Source organism: Myotis davidii, unplaced genomic scaffold, assembly GCF_000327345.1.
Source record: "Myotis davidii unplaced genomic scaffold, ASM32734v1 scaffold1832, whole genome shotgun sequence".
NCBI classification, from domain to species: domain Eukaryota; kingdom Metazoa; phylum Chordata; class Mammalia; order Chiroptera; family Vespertilionidae; genus Myotis; species Myotis davidii.
In genome coordinates this window covers 320,224-343,880 of record NW_006283151.1, presented here as the reverse complement: position 1 = coordinate 343,880, position 23,657 = coordinate 320,224, and the positions used below count along the sequence as shown (strand labels likewise).

General features: G+C 35.4%; 1 protein-coding gene across 4 annotated transcripts in view; it reads left to right on the top strand.

The window, feature by feature from the left end:
• NEK1 (NIMA related kinase 1) overlaps nucleotides 1-23,657 on the top strand; it is a 154,382-nt gene that overhangs the window by 120,532 nt on the left and 10,193 nt on the right. For all 4 annotated transcript variants that reach the window (XM_006753487.2, XM_006753485.2, XM_006753488.2 and 1 more), the window contains 8 exons: nucleotides 3,104-3,280; nucleotides 5,735-5,855; nucleotides 8,616-8,704; nucleotides 9,541-9,788; nucleotides 15,189-15,340; nucleotides 18,087-18,295; nucleotides 20,065-20,195; nucleotides 20,371-20,503. In XM_006753487.2, coding sequence (XP_006753550.1) covers nucleotides 3,104-3,280; nucleotides 5,735-5,855; nucleotides 8,616-8,704; nucleotides 9,541-9,788; nucleotides 15,189-15,340; nucleotides 18,087-18,295; nucleotides 20,065-20,195; nucleotides 20,371-20,503 — 1,260 coding nt within the window. The remainder of the gene's footprint in view (nucleotides 1-3,103; nucleotides 3,281-5,734; nucleotides 5,856-8,615; nucleotides 8,705-9,540; nucleotides 9,789-15,188; nucleotides 15,341-18,086; nucleotides 18,296-20,064; nucleotides 20,196-20,370; nucleotides 20,504-23,657) is intronic.

Genomic DNA, 23,657 nt, shown 5'->3' with positions numbered 1-23,657 from the left:
GCGGCCCTGCCCTGAGTGTGACAGTGGCGGCGCCCCAACCCCCTGATGGGCCCTGCTCTGTGGGTGATAGAGGGCGGCGCCCCAACCCCCTGATGGGCCCTGCTCTGTGCGTGACAGGGGGCAGTGCCCCAACCCCATGATGGGCCCTGCTCTGTGTGCGACAGTCTACGGAGCCCCAACCCCCCTGATGGGCCCTGCTCTGTGCGTGACAGGTGGCAGCGCCCCAACCCCCTGATTGGCCCTGCTCTGTGTGTGACAGGGGGGTGCGCCGCAACCTCCCCATTGACCCTGCCTTGAGTGTGACAGGGGGTGGTGCCCCAACCCCCAATCGGCCCTACCCTGAGCGTGACTGAGGGTGGCATCACAACCTCCCAATCTGCCCTGCTCTGTGCGTGACGGGGCAGTGCCCCAACTCCCCAATTGGCCCCGCTCTGAGCCCGACCAGGGGCTGCACCTAGGGATTGGGCCTGCCCTCTGCCACCCAGGAGCAGGCCTAAGCCAGCAGGTCGTTATCTCCCGAGGGGTCCCAGACTGCGAGAGGGCACAGGCCGGGCTGAGGGACCCCCTGATTGCACAAATTTTTGTGCACAGGGCCTCTAGTCCTATATAATAAAAGCCCAGTGGCCATAATGGCAGAATGACCAGAACAACTGCTTGACCTGTCATTATGATGTGCACTGACCACCTCTTGTCCCTTTCCTTGGCCAGCAGGCTCAGATCACTGATGGCGAATTGGGAACCGGGGTTGGGGGCAGGACTGGCGAGCAGGCGGATGGCCGACCTCTTGGTCTCTCCCCTTGGCCCGCAGGCTCCTATCGCCGGTGGTGAATAGGGAACTGGGTTGGGTGGTGGGGGGTTCAGATGGTGCCAAGCCAAGGCGCCTGCCCCGCCTGTTGCCCCACACACAGAGGGCAACCTGCAGCAGGGGTGGGGTTGGAGAGCAAGTGGGAACGGCCGACCTCTTGGTCCCTCCCCCCCTGCCAGCAGACTCCCATCCCAAGATGGCGTGCGGGGAACTGGGGTGGGTGGCGGCAGTGGGCGGGGCTGGCTGCCGGCAGCCAGGGAAGATGGCCCTGATTGCAGGCTAGGCCTAGGGGCTGTACCGTGCATGATTTTGTGCACCAGGCCTCTAGTTTATTATAAAGACTGTTCTTTCTCCGTTGAATTGTCTTCGCTCCTTTGTTAAAGATCAGTTGACTACATTTATGTGGTCTATTTCTGAGCTCTGTTCTGTTCTATTGATCTGTTTGTCTGTTCCAGTACCACACTGTCTTGATTACTGTAGCTTTTAGTAAGTCTTAAAGTTAGGTAATATTATTCCTCCAACTCTGTTCTTCTTTAATATTGCGTTGGCCATTCAGAGTTTCTTTCTTGCTTCTCCACATAAATTTTACAATCAGTTTGTCAGTATTCCCAAAATAACTTGCTGGGATTTTGATTGGGATTGCATTGAATCCATAGATCGAATTGGGAAGAGCTGATATCTTTTTTTTTTCTTTTACCAGAAAAGTTTTTACTTTTTCTATTCATATTTATTTATTTATTTATTTTACATGCAATAAACATTAATATTTTAAGAAAAATGATTTTAAATATAATGTTACATGCAATAAACATATTTCAAGAAAAAAAGATTTTAAATATAATAATATTACCAAAACTATACTAACATAGTATAACATCACAAAAGTTATAGGAAATATTAAAAATCTGCAAATAACAGGATTACTCCTATTATATTCTAAAATATTTTTTTCTCTGGATCTATTTTTCTTCATCAGTTTATGTTATTCATTATATTCCACAAATGAGGGAGATCATGAGATATTTATCTTTCTCTGACTGACTTATTTCGCTTAGCATAATGCTAGAAGAGCTGATATCTTGATAATAATGAATCTTCCTATCTATGAACATGGAATATCTCTCCATTTACTTAGTTTTTCTTTGTTCGTTTTCATCAGTTTTGTAGTTTTCCTCATTATGTAGTGTTCCCCCTACCCCCAAGTTTAGGAAAGTGTTCGTGAGTTATAGTTTTCTATTTTTTCCTTTAGTCTACAGAGGAACTTCTACTGTGTGTACTTTGGATCTTTTTTTGCCTTTCTATATCTTTCACTTTATCTTGAATCCTTTTTGTTGCTTTTAAATTTTATTTTTCAATTACAGTTTACAATGTCTCTTATTTCTTGAATTTTTCCCCTGTTCGCCTTTTATACCTATGAAGACATTGTGCCTTTTGTTTATGTGATTTTGTGTCTATTTTATAATCTTTATTTCTAATATTTTTTTTCCTAGTCTTTCCTAAGCTCAGTCAACTTTCTCATTCCCGATTATTTTTTCATGTTGTTCTCTTGTGTTTTATATCATGTTCTTAATGTTTCTAGTTGATTTAAAAATAGTGAGTTATTGCCCTGGCTGGGTGGCTCAGTTTGTTGGAGCATTTTCCCATATACCAATGGGTTGTGGATTCAATTCCAGTCAGGGAACATACCTCAGTTGTGAGTTCAATTTCCAGTCAGTGTGCATATGGGAGGCATGTGATCAATGTTTCTCACATTGATGTTTCTCTCTCTCTCTCTCTCTCTCTCTCTCTCTCTCTCTCTCTCTCTTTCTCTCTCTCTCTCTCCCGTCCTCTAAAAAACATAAAAATAGTGGGTTACTAATTTTAATTTGTTTTGTGGATTTTCATAATCCGTGGCAGTGGTTTTCAACCAAGGTGATTTTGCCCACAGAGAACAATTGGCATTGTCTAGAAACATTTTTGGTTGTCACCTGGAAAGGGTAGTAGAGGAATCTAGTGAATAGAGACAAACAAAAGCAATTAGTTAATAATTTCAAAATACCATTGTAACACACATATATTAGTTTCACCAAAAGGAAAAAGAAAGTAAATCATGGATTAACCACCCTAGAATTCATTGTGTATAATTAAAATAAAATTTGGCTGTCATGTACCTTAATTAATTATTAATTTCTAATATATAATAGAGCTTAACCATTAATTACCTGTTATAAGAATGCAATTTTTGAACTTTTCTCTAAATACTATTACTGGTAAAACACTTTGAAAATGTAGCATGATTTTTCATTTTTATTGTTTCAGAGATTTCTCCTGAAGGGGAGAAGTACAAACCCTTAATTGCTGGAGAAGAACAAGTAAATTGTATTTCACTTGAAATGAACCCATCAGCAACTGTTGATTCTTCTGTTGAGACATACAGTCCAAAGTTTAGGGAGGTGTCTCCACAGATGTCATTGAAACCAGAAGGAAATGTGGATGGTATGTATTAAAGGGTCAAAATGAGCTGTATTTAATTGAATAATACTTTGATCTCTTCTTATTTTTAAGTTTCTAATATTTTAATGTGCCTATGAATCTCCAAGAAGGGTATATGCTATGCATCATTTACCAAATTCATTTGTCCATGAAACTCTTGAGGCCATGTCTTCCTCAAGAAACTTTTGTTGCCTAGAAGGAATTATTTTGGGTTTTCTCTTCTAAATTCTCCTTATAAACCAAACAGTTCTTTCTTCAGTCAACCTCTGTCTTGCACTTTATCAGAGACTACTAAAAAAGGTAGCTGCTCAGATAGTTCCTTAGCTAATCACTGAGTTTGTCCAGGACATTTTCTGTTGTTATTGTTTTCACAGGTACCAAATTTTCTGCTACTATATAACAAGAATCCCCTTTCTCTAGCCTCCAATAACGTTTTTTCACTGGCCAGTCTCTCACCAACTGTCCCTTTGAAGCCTTTCAACTTCCGCCCGTTGCCCAGTCCCAAAGCCAGTGCACATGTTTTAGGCTTTTGTCATGTCAGCTCCCATTTTTCAGATAAGAAATTCTGTTTCAGTTATCTATTCATGGAAAACAAATGAGTCTTACAACTTAGTGGCTTAAAATGACTATTATGTTTTATCTTACACTTTTGTGAGTTAAGAATTGGGAAGATCCTTCTCTGCTGTGTGGAGAAACCCTTAATTGCTGGAGAAAAACAATTGCTGGCATCACTCAGGGGTATTCCTCTGTCAGCTGGGCTTATCTGGAACGTGCAAGATGATGTCACTCCCTGTCCTGGCAGGGCTCAGCTGGGCCTGCTCAACTGGGTTCCTTTTTTTTTTTCATTTTAGTCACATGGCCTTGCCATTCAAGTCTTTCCTGAATAGTTAAGTTTCTTATTTTTTTTTAAAATATATTTTATTGATTTTTTACAGAGAGGAAGGGAGAGAGATAGGAAGTTAGAAACATTGATGAGAGAGAGACATCGATCAGCTGCCTCCTGCACACCTCCTACTGGTGATGTGCCCGCAACCCAGCGACATGCCCTTCACCGGAATCGAACCTGGGACCTTTCAGTCTGCAGGCCGACGCTCTATCCACTGAGCCAAACCGGTTTCGGCAGTTAAGTTTCTTGTAGGGTGGCTTTGGCTTCCAGATTCCAAGGTGGACAATGCCAGTTCTCTTAAAAGCTAGATCTAGAAAGGACATAGCAACATTTCAGTCGTACTCAGTTGGTCAAGGCCATCACAGCACTGGGCCAGCACAGGGGAGGGGAGAAAGAGGCCCTTTCTAGATGAGACAGGTGTCAGAGACTTGCTGTATGTATGACCAGCTTTAATTCACCACAATAACTTAAATGTTCATACTCATTAGAATCATAGTTAGTAGGTATCATAGCCTTTTATTTTAATAAAAACAACCACAAACACTTTTAGGCATAGAATAGAGGCTGTATAGCCTAGTGCAAGAGTCAGCAAACTTTCTAAAAGAGCCACATGGTATATATTTTAGACTTAGCAAGCAAAACAATCACAAATCTACTTTGTACAATGAGTCATGTTTATATGCTTAAGGTGCTACAAAACAATTGTTCATGAAAAAGTTAATAAAAAAAAATTTCCCCCAAGTGCTTACCTTATATGAGTAACCCCCAAAAGTCATTTGAATAAGAGATAAAAACTTTAAGGATTGATACAATATCAATTATCTTTCTAAATAGGACAGTTAATTGGAAACTTTTTAAATCTAGAAGGAAAGAGTATTTGGATTTTAGGAAAAAAGAGGAGATGCTGCCGGCTTAAATAAGATAGCATTGATATCAGAATTGGAGAGGAGTTAACAAAGGAAGAAGAAAAACTCTTCTCATTATTTATTTTCAGAAAATATCAACCAGGTAAAAAAATGAGTCACTGCCAGAAAACAGAAGTAGTACCCTGGTTATTAATTGTTTGAAGGTCTAGGAAATTAGATTTAGTGCACCTCAATTATGTTCTTAATATCATTGTAAAAATCTAGGTAATAGGATTTTTTTCTATTTTGTTTTTTTGAAGATAGATTTTGGTAATTGAACTTCCCTGTCAGTTATTAATCCATGATATTACAGCCTATTCTTTTTCCTTGTTTCTAACCACAGATACTGTTATTTTAAGCTGCTTTTTATACCTTCTTTAAAAGCAAATTGTATATTACCGAAATTTTAAGAAAGAAAAAATGTTATATACTAATAAAAATACAGTGTGCAATATTTCTTTTCAGTATTTTTATTGCAATGAAAAATTCAAAAGGAAAAATCTATCATTTCAAACGCAGCTGAACTAGAGAGTTAACACAATACTTTTTCCTGTTATCATTAATATATTAGCCTAAAACTAGGTAATGATAATTTATAGAAATTAATTCCATTTTCTCTAAACTAATTTTGCTTTGAGACGTTTTTTGTTATGCTTTTGCTTTCAGAACCTGATGATTTGGAAACAGAAGTTCTAGGAGAGCCATGTGGAACAAACAAAGAAGATGGCTTACCTTTCCCTGTAACTGATGTATGGATTAGTGAGACGAAGGAAACAAAGGAAACTGAGTATGTTACCTCTTTTTTCTTGTATGTCAAAACCTGGATCCCGTTTTGTAATTCATTTTTTAAAAAAGTATGTTTTTATTGATTTCATAAAGGAAGGGAGAGAGAGAGAAACATCAATGATGAGAGAGAATCATTGATTGGCTGCCTACTGCATGTCCCACATTGAAGACTGGCCCACAACCCAGGCATATGCCCTGACCAGAAATTGAACCATGACCTTCTAGTTCAGGGGTGGGCAAACTTTTTGACTTGAGGGCCACAGTGGGTTCTTAAACTGGACCAGAGGGCCGGAACAAAAGCATGGATGGAGTGTTTGTGTGAACTAATATAAATTCAAAGTAAACATCATTACATAAAAAGGTACGGTCTTTTTTTTTTTTAGTTTTATTCATTTCGATCGGGCTGGATCCGGCCCGCGGGCCATAGTTTGCCCACCGCTGTTAGTTTATAGGTGGATATTCAACCACTGAGCTCCGCCAGCTGGGCTATAATTCACTTTTAAGAAATACTATCATGGCCGGGTCAGCGTGACTCAGTGGTTGAGTGTCTACCTATGAATCAGGAGGTTTGGTTCAATTCCCGGTAGAGGCACATGCCTGGGTTGCAGGCTCAATCCCCAGTTTGGAGCATGCAGGAGGCAGCTGATTCTCTCTCCCTTCCTCTCTGAAATGAATAAAAATATAGTTTAAAAAAATACTGTCATAATCTAATATTACCCTATATATTATACCTTATAAAAGTAATTTAATTTTGGACATTATATTCATATGGTTCAGAAATCAACAAGAATATAAAGACATATAGTAAGAAATCTCTTTCCACTTCTATCCCCATCCAGCAAATTCCCACTCTCCTCCTTCAAATATTTTTAATATGTACATAAGCAAAAACAAATATATAGTCCACCTCCCTTTAAAATATAGTTGTTAATATAATGTACACAGTATTTTCAACACTTTACATTTTTAGTCCGTAATCCAGGAATATTTTTCATATTAATACATACAGTGCTTCCTCTATTTTATGACTATTTAGTATTCCATTATATGGATAAACCACAACTCAGCATCCTTTATGAATTCATATGCTGCAATGTATTCATTACCTTTTAATAAAGTCATTTTGCATGAATGGAAATATGTCTATAGGATAGATACATAGCTGTGTAATTAATGGGTCAATTCCATTTTTATAAATTGCATTTGTAATTCAATTATTGTTCTCTCCAAAGGTTGTACTCATTTATGCTTTCAGAAAAAAATGTATAAAATGTCTTATTTTCCCACAGCCTTGCTAACCTTTTATTATCAGAGTTTTTATTTTTGCCAATCTGATAGTATCATGGTTTAGGGTCTTAGTTTATCTCTCGTATTATTGGTAAAGTTGAGCATAACTTTTCAAATGTCTAAGTTTCATTTCTATTTTCTGTGAGTTTCTGTTTATATGGAAATAGGTCTAAAATATTTAGTAATTATTGAAACAAATTTATATTGAATAAAACATTTCCATATACCAGAAAATATAATTCTATGTAAAATCATTACATATGTGCATATATATGTCTGTAATTTTAAAGGAAAAGTATGGTCAGATGTCCACCAATCTGATAACAGCATGGGAAACTAGGATTTGAGTGGTTAGGGGTGTCCTAAAGGAAACACTACTTTTTTTTTAATTGAGGTAAATTTATATAACATAAAGTTTATCATTTTAACTATTTTTAAATGTACAATTCAGTAATATTTAATACATTCACAGTGTTGTCCAAGCATTATCACTGTCTGGTTCCAGAACATTTTTACCACCCCAAAAGGAAACCCTGTACCCGTAAAACAGCACTCATTTTCCCATCCTCCCAGCCCCTGGCAATCACTAACGTGCTTTCAGTCTCTATAGATTTGCCTATTCTGGATATTTCTATGAAATAATCCAATATGTGGCTTTTTGAATCTGTCTTCTTTCATTTAACATAATGTTTTTAAAGTTCGTCTTTGTTGTAGCATGGATCAGTACTTCATTCCTTTTATGGCCAAACATTTTTCCCATTATATGAATATAGCGTATATTTTTATCCATTCAGCAGTTGATATACATTCAGCAGATGATGATGGGTCATTTTCAGTGTTGTTTCTACCTTTTGGCTATTGTTAATAGCAGTTCTGTGAACATTTGTGTACAGGTTTTCATTTGAATACCTGTATTCAGTTCTTTTGGTTGTATACCTGGAAGTGGAATTTCTGCAGCATATGATAATCCTGTGTTTATCTTTTTGAGGAACCAAAGAATACTACATTTTGAATGAAGAAATGTATTACTTGTATGATTAAAAAGAAATAGTTTAAAAAGTAAAAATAGGAAATTGTTCAAAATTTGTAACTAAAAAAGTAAAAACTACTTAAATTTGATATAGGTGAAAAGTATTAAGAAAATAAAAACTGCCTATGAGCCAAACCCACAGAAATAAATTACTGCTACCTTCTGGAATATATTCTTCTAGTCTAGAGATGTTCAACTGTTAAAAGAAATGGTGAAGGAAGTTGTTGTGAATGATTATGATTGCTGAAGATTTGAACGGGGTAAAAAATATATTGTGCTTATGAGAGGAAGTATACATATAAATGAAAAAGATATTTAGGAAAGAAATCACAGCATCCCAGTGAAGTTTAGTTCTATTTTTTTTATATTTGAGAGTGCTATTTCTAGTAAACTGTAAAGTTGTGTTGTTGTTTTTTTTAAAACTGGTATACCTATATGTGACAGTTTAGAAGATAGGATCACTATTCAGCAAGATGAAGTTTCTGAAGAAGGAATCTTAAGGAAGGTGGATCAACTTAGTGAAGTTCATATAGGTAAGCATTCTTGTATTGGTCTAATTACGTTCTGGAAGGTTGTGAACACTAACCTGTTTTATTTGGACAATATATTAATAGAAACTATTCCTTTTCAGTCACCTCAATCATTTAAAAAATGTAATAGACATAGAGCACTGGACTCTGCATTTATAAGCCTGGATTGCTTGACAGTGTGAGCCATAAAACGTTTAGGTCAGTTATTTTATTAAATGTTCAAAATGAAAAGAATTGCTTCCCAAAACTAAGGCAATATACTGAGGACATTCATAACTTGTCTTGTTTTCAAAAGTAATTAAAATATAAAAAGCATACTTTTTTTCTATCTAACTTATAGGAATAAAGATAAACTGAAACTAAATATGAGTGTCTAAACAGTGTTTCTTCACATTTTCTTGCATCTGTGTGTACATTTTAGAGTTTCCAATGTGGTGGAAATATATAACATTAAATCTTTTTTCTGAAAATGAGACATTATATCCTGTTATAGATTACTTATCAGATAGTACAATTACATACAGCAGGCCTCTAATAACATCATTTTGTTCAGAGTTATGTCTTTATAACATTGATAAGACATAGTAGGAACTTACTCTTGTTTATATCAGTTAGCCTATTGTAAAATTGGTTTTGTTATATGTCATTTCAGTTAAAGTTGCAGAATCTATTGGCAACATTAAGTGAGGGCTATATATATATTTTGACTTTGTTTTTCTGGTAGACATGAAGGGTTTTTGCTAGAATTTGTGTTAAATACTATGCCTTATCAATATAACGTAGAAATTTTATTTAAGTGCTATATAGATTTATCTCATAATTTTTGCTTTACACCACAGAACCTGGAATAGGTGATTCTCCGCACTCTAAATGTGATGTAGATAAGTCTATGCATCCAGAACCATTTTTCCATAAAGTGGTTCACCCAGAACACTTGAATGTAGTCTCTCAAATTCAGTCAATTCTGTGTTCACCAGAAGAATCCTTTCCACTTCGATCTCACTCTGGTTCACCGCCAAAAAAGAAAAACAAGAATTCCTTGCTGATTGGACTTTCAACTGGTTTATTTGATGCAAACAACCCAAAGGCAAGTATGCTCCTCACATGGAAAATGTTATTCATTTGGTAACAGTTTTAAGATTGTTTGTCTTTGATAAACTGTAATATTGAGTTTTAATCTCTTAAAAACACAAGCACATATACTCAGACATACATCAAAACAATTTACAGAAACAACAAAAAAACTTCCATTTTATCATTTGAGATACTGAAAACAATCAGGACAAAAACTCTTTCATTGGCTCCCTCTTCAAGGTTCTTTTTATAGGGTTTTCTTTTATTTAGCAAAATATTTCTCTTACATTATCTTTCTTTCCCACTACCCAACTCAACTTCCAATGTTAGTATGAGACTAAGTTTAAGCAATGTATTTTAAATGGATAGAAGTATCATATTGCCTAATTTGTACATAGAAAGATTAATAGATGTTCATATCACTTTCTGATAGAAGTTTTTCAGACACATTTTTCACTTGCTAAATATGTAACCAGTTTTTTTCTTGATAAGAAAATAGAGCATTATCTCTATAGAGAATTTAAAAATACAAATTAAAAAATCACATATTTTATGTTACTTTTCATATATATAATTTTTATATGTAACTTTTTAAAAAATATATATTTTACTGATTTTTTACAGAGAGGAAGGGAGAGAGATAGTTAGAAACATCGATGAGAGAGAAACATCCATCAACTGCCTCGTGCACATCGATCAGCTGCCTCCTGCACATCTCCCACTGTGGATGTGCCCGCAACCCAGGTACATGCCCTTGACCGGAATCGAACCCAGGACCCTTCAGTAAGCAGGCCAACGCTCTATCCACTGAGCCAAACCGGTTTCGGCTATATGTAACTTTTTACCAAAATAGAATACATGCCTAATCTTTTTTTTCACCTGCTTTTCTATGAATATGTATTATAAAATTATTATAAATAATAATACTACAAAAATAGCATTTTGTCATATTGTGAAAAAGTCTCTCATATCATCTTTAATGGCCACAAATTCCATTTGTCTACTATATCATTATTTTTAAACCAATCTTTTATTTAGGTTTGGGCCTTTATGTTTCAATTTTTGTTATTGCCATCCCCTGTATCTTTTTACATATCCACAATTATTTCCATAAAATAAATTTCTGTAAGTGCAATTTAAAAATACATATATTGCCCATTTTCCCCATTAGAAAACAGTTTATAGTGCTGTCAGTTGTATGTGAGAGTCTATACTCTAAATAGCACCAACTATTATCATTTACTTAAAAATTATGTATTTAATGAATGAATAATGGTGTTAATTTTTTTAAATTTGTGTTTTTGTATTTCCTTGGAAGGTTGAGTATTTTTTATATATTTATCTATATATGAATGAGTTGCCTGAGTTCTTTTTTTTTTGGTTTAATTCTCACCTGAGAGAGAGAAAAACGTAGATGTGAGAGAGGCACATCAATTGGTTATCTCACACACTCCCCAACCAGGCCAGCGATCAAGCCTGCAACTCAGGTACATGTCCTGACTGGAATCGAATCTGGGACCCTTCAGTCTGCAGGCTAACACTCTTACCTCTGAGCCAAACCAGCAAGGGCTGAATTCTTTTGTCTTTTATTGTTTTTTAAATATGTCATTTTGACTTTTCAATTTAATTTTCCAATTAGATAAGTTTTTATTTTGTGGAGTATTTTCTTATGCTTATCTTAAGTATATATATCGCTAAATACTCTCACTTATTTAATAGTAGTTAGATTTTCAAAGATATAAACTTGGTGTGACAGACAAGGATTATCATATAACTCATGTACTTCTTTTGCATTAAAGGTATATAGCGGTCTTTAGCCCAAAGCTTTTTAAAACCTCATTGCTGTCTTTAAAGAGAGGGAAGGCAGCGGCGAGGGTCAGGGGGAGAGATTAATTGGGGAACTTATATGCATATATACATAGCCCATAGACACAGTCACTAGTGAGGTAAAGGCTTGGAAGGGGTAGGTACAGGGTGGAGGGAGTCAATAGGGGAAAAAGTTAAGAGGACATCCGTAATACTTGCAACAATAAAGATAAATTTTAAAATAAATACAATTATGACTCCTTACATAATACATTCAATTATTTGATTTACTTTCATGACCTTAGTTTACACCTCAGTAGTTCTGTAAAAGTACTTTGGGAGAAAAAGGCAAGAAAAAAACATTAGGAAATCAAAGCAATCTGTAGCCATTTCAGGCAAGGACAGAAAACCCTATCTGCCTATCCCATAAATCTCTGAAATAATGCTGATCTTGAATCATGAAGATATGCATTTATATAATCTGTTTCCTAAAATGGGATAATTTAACCTCTTACAAAGATTTCTTGTCATAGCAAATGTATAGTGGGGAAAATATTAATGTACAATTTATAACTAGCACATGCACCTTAATGTCTTCTTTTCATTTGCTAAAATATCAGTCTATAATAATAAAAGTGTAATATGCTAATTATACCAGACAACTGAATGACATTCCAGACAACCTTCTGGATGAAGCCGGGGCTGCGAGGGCCAAGGCTGTGAGGGCTGAACCCCTTGCACGAATTTTGTGCATTGGGCCTCTAGTTCTTAGATAATGTTCATGATTTTTGCCTTTGGTAGGTGCTCATAGTTTTTTAATTAGTGTTTTAAATTCATTTTTAACCCAGTTTATGGGTTGGAGTGAGCAAATATTTATAAAAACTATTTTTTAAATCCTCACCTGAGGATATGTTTTTTGATGATGGGAGGGGGGGGAAACATCAACGTGAAAGGGAAACATCTATTGGTTGCTTCCCATATGCTCACCAACTATGATCAAACTGAAACCTAGATATGTGCCCTGGCCGGTAATTGATCCTGCAATCTTTTTGGTGTACGGGATGATGCTCAAACCAACAGAGCCACCTGGTCAGGGCTATAGAAACTATTACAAGGGTGAAATGTTATATTTTAATTGCAGTAAACAGAAGCTAAACAGATGTGCTCATCATAAACCATTTCACAGTATAACCAGAGTATTACTAATTAATAATTTTTATGAAAAATACGAAAAAGTGAGTTGCAGGTTTTTTATGTTTTTAAAGTTTTCTAAAACATTGATCTCCTGTTTGATTTATAATGGCACCAAATGCTACTAGCTGTGTGGAATCATTCCATAAAGAATCTAGAAAAAAGATTAGTCTGGCTAAATAAAGATGTAAGATGACATGTTATAGATAGCTATTTTCAGGAAGATCTCTATGATTGTTAAAACTATAGAATATTACTTTAACAACATGAAAAACTTAGAATCAGAATTATAGAACTGAAATTTTGCTTACATAAAATTTTCTGACTAAAGATGAATATTCTATTTAAAACTTTAACAGTCTTTCAAAGAAGACTACGAACCTAAATGATTTTTAACATAGGACGGATAGTTGTTGGGTTGGTAGGTCTGTAAACCCATTCTGAGAGGAAGGTTGTCAAATGACATACCACTGGAAATTTCTTCCTGTTATTTTATGTTCAGTTATGAAAGCTGTTTTAAGGAGTGAAAGGAATAAATTAGAATTAAGATTTTTTTTTCCAGGCTAAAATTTACATCAGCCTAAAAAATAGTGCATTCTTTTGTGTAGTTGCTTTGTATTTAGGTATGTAATGCATATATGCTATTAATTTTTTATCACCGTTTATACCCCTGTAGACCCTTCCTTTTCTACCTCCCTCTAGCCACCTCCCCCTGCAATCATTCACTGTCTTCTGTGTCAATGAGTATATGCTATTAATTTTTATTGATTAGCATGTATCTGGAGGAACTGTTACTAGGTGTGTATTTTACATACTGCTGGTTTATAATATACATGGTTCAAAACATTAAAATAATAAATATGTCAAAGATAAATTTTGCTGACAGAGATTCAGCAGAAGAAATACCTGCAGTACTATTAAATGCTTTAACAAGCAGTGTATCTTCACCATCTTGCCGTTTGAAATCATTTTTTCCTCTTGAGTGCTTTAATATGTAAATTATGTTCCAATAATGGAAATTTATCCTTTTTTATTCTCAAAAACAGATTGTACCAATAAAATTGGCCAAGTATATAAATTTTCATTAATATGCTAAATGTGTTTTCACAGTCTCCCGTCTGGTGTAGGATTCTTATCAGGGCCTTAGGAGTCATGCTTCAGATCTCACAGAGTCCTTAGGGTTAACCCAACCCTGAGTCTTATATAATACATACTTGTTTTGTAGCCCTGTCTGTCCATTGACATTCTAATGGTTGAGAGTTAGTAGACAAAAGCCATTCCTCAAATTCCTAGTCTTATCCAACAAAGAGATCAAATTTTAAACACCTCAACTGTATGCATGGTTTTTCCTTAGCTCGGTTTGCTGAGTTCCTTCTCACCTGCTGCTACCAAGGATTTTCAGCATGAATGTGGAAGTGCCTGAGTTTAGCCTTCCAGAGTGGGAAAGGCTCCACTCACAGCCATTGTTCATGTAGCATTGTTAGGCTTTTTTGTTGTTAATCCTCACCTGAGGATATTTTTCCATTGATTTTTTAGAGTGGAAAGGAGAGAGAGAAAAACATCCATGTGAGAAAGACACATTGATTGGTTGCCTTCACACACAGCTCGACCAGGGCTTGGGATCGAGCTTGCCACAGAGGTACATGCCCTTGCCTGGAATCGAACCCGGGACCCCTCAGTCCCCAGGCCTATGCTCTTTCCACTGAGTCAAACCAGCTAGGACTTTACTCCCCCCCCCATACCCCCCACTAATTTGAGGCCCCTCATTTAACCATTGTTGGCTAGCCAGCAACTCCTAGTGATAAAGTGGTACAAAGAGCCATCAATTACGTGTAATGGTGCTTAGCCACACTTCAGATGAACTTTTAAGATTTGGGGAAAAATACAGGTGTCCCCCAAAAATGTATGCACACTTAATAGCTGATTGCTCAATTTTGAAAATGAAATGTATTTTAATAAACAATGCCTTTATTCAAAGTGTATGTATACATTTTGGGGGGACACCCTATATATATGGCGGGTTAGCTATAGGAAAGTAAAAGAAAACTTGGCAGAGATACCATGAAAGGGCACAATATGGGCCACGAATGAGAAGGAGCAAACTGGCAGTTTTTAGCAATGCCTGATTCCTGACAGATTTCCGGTTCCATAATATGAGTACATCCCTAATAAACACCTCTTCCTACCTTTTAAAGGCGACCTATGTTGAAATCTATGTGTTGAATCCCAAACATAACTCCAAAGTTTAGTTTCCTCACTGAAATTCAAAAGAATTAGTTCTCACCTTGGGCAAGTGAGCCTTTAAATATATATACTAATATAATAATAAAATAATCTTTAGCTCTAATTTTATAAATTTTTGTTTTTATTTTCTAATTATCATACTCCTGACAAGAAATCTGTTGCCTTTTCTTAGATGTTGAGGACATGTTCACTTCCAGATCTCTCAAAGCTGTTCAGAACACTGATGGATGTTCCCACAGTAGGAGATGTCCGGCAAGACAACCTTGAAATGGATGACATTGAAGACGAGCACATTAAAGAAGGACCTTCTGATTCTGAAGACATGTGAGCGCAAAGTCATTAACAGAGAGTAACACTAACAGAGTTTCTGAGTTTATAAATGTTCTAGAGATGGTAACTTACCTGGACAGTTTCTAAAAATTATCTGTAGCTAACTTTTCACTACTCCTTTAACTTTTTACAACATATTTAAACTACAGTCATGCAAATTTTGATAGTATTTCTGCCTCAACCTAGTATGGCTTAATCTCACTTGTAGAATATAAGAAAATGGTTTCTCTTGGTGTTCCCTGTCTTACTCACCACTTAGCATCCAGCATAATGGCTTGCACCTGGTAGGTGCTTAATAAATATTAAATGAATGATTGTTAGCAGGATAATGACTGTTCAATAGTGCAACACCACATGATATAGGGGTTGTAGTGGGAATTTATGAAGTGCTTACTTACTACACTACAATTCCCCAGGGAGATGACCAGAAAGCTCCATCCTCATCTATCTCCTGATGGGAATGATTTCAAAACCATGGCAGTGGGGAGTTAGTGGATGGGATAGTTGTTTGGTTGTGTGTGTGCACTTGCTTACATGTGTGTTCTACATGTAAGTAACTTAATTGCTTTCACAAAATTCCTTTCTTCATGATTCATAGGGAATCTAAAATCTAGCAGGGTCATTTAACCAATACTTCTGAGAATGGTTGGAAGTGATGGCCCTTTAGACAGTAATCCCGCTTCACATTCTTTGATATCAGTGAGTCCTCTTACCCCTCAGACAGTGTTACAGATTTTGGGGGGGAAATAAAACCAGGACACCCTGGAATAAAGTGTTTGAGAAGGTACAGTGTATTTAAGTCTCCTGGAAATACATTACAAGATATTAGAATTTGTGTGATTTATTTTCTGATTTTTTAATTAAATTTTCTCCTTTTTCACCTCTGCCATTCAGTAGAAAGAACTTGTGTTTTGGTCTGATTGAAAGCATTAGATCAGTCTCACCATTTCCCTTCCTATAATATTTGAGCCAGGGTTACTTCATCTGCTATATTTTATTTTTCTCTCTTTTTTTTTCTTAAGTCTTACCCCTTCTTAAATTTCTAACCAAATTTTATTTTTAAATGCTGCTTTCTTTTTTAAAAATTTTTATGAGGTTCTGTAGAATTTTGTTGGTACCCTCAAAATTTAGAGAAAAAGTTACCTTTTTATCTTTGTTTTCTTCTGCTTAACTCTGGTCATTAAGCATTTTAACTATCTTTTTATTACGCCTATTGAAGAACACAACATTTCAGCATCTTTATGGTTGACAAAGTGCTAGGTAGCAGTTTTTTCCTCAGTTTTTATAAAGTCATCCATTTTTATCTGAGTAAACTATAGCTTAATTGTGGCTTATGTTCTTTTATTTACTAGTTGATTACAATTTATTTTTAAAATTTAAGTTAGAAGCCTTTAACATGATTTTTTAAATTTGAAAACTAAGATGTTTTTTTTTAAGTTAATCCATGTCTGTACAGGAAATTTCACTTGACGTTTTCTTTGGGAGAAAAATTAATTTATTTAAATCCAAACTTTACTCAAATTGACTAATAAGAAAGCCTACTAAAAGGTGAATTTGGGACCAGGTTTTGAAGTACCTACCTGAGACAAATCTTGAAATGTTCATTTCATAAAAGATCATAATCTCATTTTTCCTTGCAATGGCAGACTTAGCAGCCCTGCTTATTTTACGGCCATTATACAGGCCACTAATTCCTCTAGGCTGGCCACTAGAGGGTTTTATCCACAGGTCAATGTTCAGTCATTGTGGCAATGGTACATAGCAGATGTGCCTGTTATGCTACTTTTGTAATTAAATGTAGTAAGTTAAGTGCTACTAGTAGGAAGATCCAAAAATATTAGATACTCTCTTTGCTATAGCTACTACAAAGCCAAAGTGTAGGAGTTTGTACACATAAGTACAAAATAAAGCTATTTCTACATTGAAGATTATTTTCTTTTTCTATTAATGGAAATTTTATTCCCTGTCTCTCATAATATTGTTGATATTTTAGTTCTTCGGTAAACATTTGTCTATTTGATCAAAATGTAAACTTTAGGAAAGGCGTTAACCTATTTGCATGCCACTTTAGGAGAAAGAAGCAAATCATAGGAGAGATAACATTGTGATTATGAGTACATTTTGGGGGTATTGTAGAAGCGGTCACAGGATTTAGAATTCAGTCCTGTGTGAATTGACTGTGTGACCTGGGGTAAGTCATTTAAACACTTTGATTCACAGTTTTCATGTCTCTTATGTGAATTTTGTGTGAATAAGATCTAAATAATAGGATAAAACTAAAGTACTATGTAAATGTATAATACTATTTGCATAAATTAGTTCATTTCAGCATCTATATGTCCATGAAAATAGAATTAATATCCTGAGCAATTTTTGGAAATAGGATTCCCCACATAAGATTATTATGGTTAATGTATTATAATTACATTAAAGCCTACTTATATACTTTAGGAATATTTTCAAGAATAAGGATCTAAAGATAAGACTTCTGGTGACCACTTTATTTACTAAATCACCCAATTAACCTGAATATATAATTCCCTAAGTATTTCCATTTCTAAGAGTTCAGATGCCCAGTGAGGGTTTATATGGAAAGCTTTTTGTATAGTGTGCCATTATTATACATCCATACCAAAATTTTGCTGAACTTTCAAAATTACATAAAAGAAAAGTTTTGGAGTATTAAGTGTTTGAGTAGAAAGATGTGGGCTTTAGTAGTGTTTAATTTTTTAAATTTCAGTGTGTTTGAAGAAACTGACACAGATTTACAAGAGCTTCAGGCCTCTATGGAGCAGTTACTCAGGGAAGAACCTGGGGGGGAATATAGCGAGGAGGAAGAATCAGTCCTGAAGAACAGTGACCTAGAGCAGACCGTGAACGGGACAGATCCAGCCGATGAGGAGGACAACCCCAGCAGCGAAAGCGCTCTCAATGAGGAGTGGCACTCGGGTGCGTGATCACGATTGGGGTGGGCCTTTTCCTTTTTCAGTGTGTACACATATTTCAACTAGAGTATGATTTTCTGATATCTAATATGAACCATTTCCAGTTTTATTTTTTGTTATTTTTATTTTTAATATATTTTTATTGATTTCAGAGAGTAAGGAAGAGGGAGAGAGAGATAGAAACATCAATGATGAGAGAGAATCATTGATTGGCTGCCTCTTGCACGCCCCCCACAGGGGATTGAGCCAACAACCAGCCATGTGCCCTGACTGGGAATTGAACCATGACCTCCTGGTTCATAGGTCGATGTTCAACCACTGAGCTACACCAGCCAGGCTGAACCATTTCCAGTTTTAAATAAAACTGAAGCATGCTTCTTTGTCTGACTTATATTTATTCTTTTTCTTTTCACACAAATGCACATATACACTTGTTCCATTTCTTTTCCATCAAGTTATGGAAATGTGTTTTTGAAGCATTTTTATTCTATTTCTTGGCAGAATAATAATATTTATTTATTGATTTATTTTTTTAGTAATAAAAATACTAACTTCATTTTCTTAGTATTTTATGTTTTGCAAAGAGCTTCTACATACAGTGGTTAACCAGAAGGGTTAAGACTAAAGCAGCTTTTTAAACTTTGGTTAAGAAACTATTCTTTATTCATAGCATTACCACTAAAATACAAAGAAAAATTGTGTATTCCAATAACTGCATTTGTTTGGGAAGAAGAACTAATGTGAAAAGGAATGATCCTTCAGTAATTTTGTTTTTTACTGGAATTTTTCAAAGTACCTTTGGTGTGCATAAAACATACAGAGCATTTATAATACTTTTTAAGTGCTTTACTAAAGTTTTATGGTATATATTTTAGGTTGTCTGCCTTCTGCATGCTTTTTAATGTTTTGGCTCATGTTTAATATCTACTTTTTAAAAATAGTAGTTAGGGTTGGTTGCCGTGATGCAGAACATATGGGTGTGCTTTTTCTATTTTTTATTTATTTTTTGCTACATTTGATGACATCTGTAGGGAAGCTTTTATTCTATCCTGGTTTACTGTTTATTTCTATAAAAAGAAAAGATTTTCAAATTAATGTTCTTATTAAGACAAATTTATGTACATTGATTACCTGTATAAATGGCAAATATTATAATGACAAAAACTTTATATTTAAAGTACAAAATGCTCTATTTCTTTTTTATTATCATTTTTAGGTAGAGAAAGGGAGAGGAAGAGAGAGAGAGAGAGAAGAGAGAGAGAGAGAGAGAGAGAGAGAGAGAGAGAGAGAGAGAAACATCGATTGGCTGCCTCCTACATGCCCCCTACCAGGGATTGAGCCCATGTACCTGAATGGGAATTGAACTGGCAACCTTTCGGTGCACAGGATGACACCCAACCAACTAAGCCTCTCCAGCCAGCGCCAAAGTACTCTATTTCCTTTTTTCTTTTTTTAAATATATTTTATTGATTTTTTACAGAGAGGAAGGGAGAGAGATAGAGAGTTAGAAACATCGATGAGAGAGAAACATCGATCAGCTGCCTCCTGCACATCTCCCACTGGGATGTGCCCGCAACCCAGGTACATGCCCTAGACCAGAATCGAACCTGGGACCCTTCAGTCCGCAGGCCGATGCTCTCTCCACTGAGCCAAACCGGTTTTGGCCAAAGTACTCTATTTCAATGACATGATTCACTTACAGAATTTTAGCATATTAGGGTAATAATTATTTGATTTAGTCTTTTTTAATGATATCTTCTTAATGTTTTTTAGATAACAGTGATGGTGAGATAACTAGTGAGTGTGAATATGATAGTGTCTTTAACCATTTAGAGGAACTGAGACTTCACCTGGAGCAGGAAATAGGCTTTGAAAAGTTCTTTGAAGTTTATGAGAAAATAAAGGTAAGTGAAATGTCAGTTAAAACATTTAATTTTGAAATATGCTCTGTTTAAATTACTAGTGAAATGTCAGTAATTTTTTTATTAGTAAGTAAATTTATTGTAAAAGATTAACAAAGTATCCAACTAGAGAAAGATAATATTCAAATATTACTTTGTATTTGGAAACTTGGTATAGGCTGTTCATGAAGATGAAGATGAAAATATAGAGATTTGTTCAACAATAGCTCAGAATATTTTGGGAAACGAACATCAGCATCTTTATGCAAAGATTCTTCATTTAGTCATGGCAGATGGGGCCTATCAGGAAGGTAAGATTTCCTCCCATCTTTATATTTTAAATAAATGTGCAAAAAACAAAATGGCAAATGTAAATTGATGAGCTTCAGCAATATGCAAAGTTTATTCTAAATAATACTAAACGTAATCTCTTTCAGAGTAAGAAGAGTTCATCTGTAGGGATTGAAATGTAACCCATTTTTATATTTGGAAACTATTTACCTATAGAATCACTAAAAAATATGTTAGGACTTTATGAAAAGTTATTAGTTAAAAATGGTTTCTCTTGCCCTAACCGGTTTGGCTCAGTGAATAGAGCATAGGCCTGCGGACTCAAGGGTCCCATGTTCGATTCCGGTCAAGGGCACGTACCTTGGTTGCGGGCACATCCTCAGTGGGGCGTGTGCGGGAGGCAGCTGATCGATGTTTCTCTCTCATCGATGTTTCTAACTCTTTATCCCTCTCCCTTCCTCTCTGTAAAAAATCAATAAAAAATATATTTTAAAAAAATGGTTTCTCTTTAAATATAGTCAAGAGCACTTACCGTGGAACCAAGAGACCAGTGTCACAGTCCTGACTCTTTGGGAGGCTAATGATGTGACATTGAGTAATTTATTTTGTCTTAAGTTTCACTTTCCATTGCTATGAAAATAGAAAGATGATCTCCAATCTAATGTACTTAGATTAGTTTTCAAAGTAGTTATTGTGTGCTTCTGGAAGGTTGTCCGGAAGGACGTCCAGAAGGTCGTTTGGCTGTCCGGCCTAATTAGCATATTACACTTTTATTATTATACAATATATATACACACATATAATTGATTGCTCTTCCTAAGATACTTTTTAGTACAGTAGGAATTAGAGAAGGGGAGGTTGGTTTGTGAGAAATGGAAAGAAATATAGAGGGAACAATTTGTAAGGAAAATAGAATGAACTGATTAATGTATATTAGGATGAAATTGACCATATTAGAAGCTTTTATTGAAATTTAGTCTTTGTGATATGACACTGTGAAGTGTGTAAAATACACAGAGGAAATTAGTGAAGATTTTTGACCTAAAAAAAAACTGACATAGTGAATGAGGTGTTTTATAAAGTTCAATCTGGCAGCAGTATTCTGGATGGTTTGGAGAGTGCCAAGATTGGAAGTAATCTGTTTTGAAACTGTAGGTGTGTTTGGGCATGAGGTGATGAATACCTGGATTTCCTGTTCATAGGAATAGAGCTGTTAATATTCAGTTCAAGTATTTCAGAGCAAGGCTTCTTATAAAAATATTTGATAGTTTGACTCATGAAAAATTGTTTACTAAAATGAAATTAAATATATTTTTTTAATTTGGGGAGCAGCTTTATAATTATGTAGACTTATTTACATTGACTGTTTTTTCCTAAAGTTTTATGATATGTTTCCTAAAGCTCAACAAAAAGTTTTTTTGGGTTGTTTTAATAGAAGTAAGTCTTGTAAAAACTCTAATAGTTATTGATAAATCAAAATTAGAAAATCCTCAGGTACAGTGTCAGTACTGTTATCTTATAGCTTCAAAAATCACTGTATTTTGCCCAGCCGAGTGGCTCAGTTGGTTGAATGTTATCTTGTGCACCAAAAGGTAGTTAGCTGGATTCCTGGTTAGGGCACATACCTGGCTTTCAGGTTTGACCCCCTGTTGGGGCATGTGCAGAAGGCAACCAGTTGATGTTTCTCTCTCACATCAGTGTTTCTCTCTCTCTCTCTCTCTCTCTCTCTCTCTTTCTCTTCCTCTCTTTCTTTCAGCATGTCCTCAGGTGAGGATTTAAAAAAAAATCACTTTTTTCAGTACTATTCTTTTTAACAGAAAAACTCAAGAAAAAGTTAGGGTTGTTAGCAACAAGTAATGTACTGAATATATACCCGTCTTCCTTCATAAGCCAGTAATTAGTGCTGCATTTATTCTTCATTATGATTTCTTTTAGCCCTCTTAGGATTATAGCAAATAAAAATAAAATGTTTTATATTAATGGTGGTTGCTATGACATCTATCAATAGAAACTTAAGGGAGCACTTCTCTATAAAAAATGTTAAAGAACTACAACAGTATTTGGTGGAAAAATATAAGAACTTAATGTAAAGTTATAGACTTAGTCTAATGAAGATGTTCCATTACACAAAATACCTTGAAAGTTCTCTTCTGGAATTTCCCTGTGACAGCTTGTATACCAGATTCTTTTGATTATCCTTTTTGGTATAAGTCCTTTTTCTGGGAACATTTCATTCTTTGGAAAAAGCTCAAGGTTACTTTAAAATCAAGCTTAGTGAATGAAGTGAGTTACCAAGGTCAATAATATGTGGTCTTGCCCTAGCCTGTTTGCTTGGTGGTTAGAGCATCAGCCCAGAACTTTGGGGTTGCAGGTTCTATTCTGGTCAAGGGCATGTACCTTGGTTGCATGCACACGTGGGAGACAACAGTTAATTGTCTCTCATATTGATGTTTCTCTGTATCTCCCCCTCTCTTCCACTCTTTCTAAAAATCAATGGAAAAATATCCTCGAGTGAGGATTAACAACAACAACAACAAAATAATAAAATGTGGTCTTTTTGTTTTAAGTCCTATCATGAAGTAAGGAACCTAATTTTTCAAAATTAATTTATAAACTGATTCTCATGATTTTGAACAAGAATATATTTCTAGAATATTGGTCAAAAAATTCTGTTACTTTATAAGTATGATTTGTAGACTGAAATTGAGGATTTAAAATGTTGATGCTTAAATTTAACAATATACATTTTTATAAGATTTTATCTGTTTTTGAAAACATTAAAGATTGCATTTAAAAATACATACAATACAAGATAAAATTAAGAACAAGTGACAGCCAGATGGCCTGGAGGTCAAATCCCCCTAGTATTAACTACAACAGTCAAGGCTTAACTACAACAAGACTGCGCACAAAGACCACTAGGGGGTGCACCAAGAAAGCATAAAAATGCGGAGACAAAGAAACAGGACAAAACTGTCAATGGAGGATATTCAGTTCAGAGCCACACTTTTAAGGTCTCTCAAGAACTGTCTAGAAGCCACCGATAAAGTTATTGAGATCCTCAACAAATCTAATGAGACCCTCGATGTTATGATAAAGAACCAACTAGAAATTAAACATACACAGACTGAAATAACGAATATTATACAGAGTCCAAACAGCAGACTAGAGGAT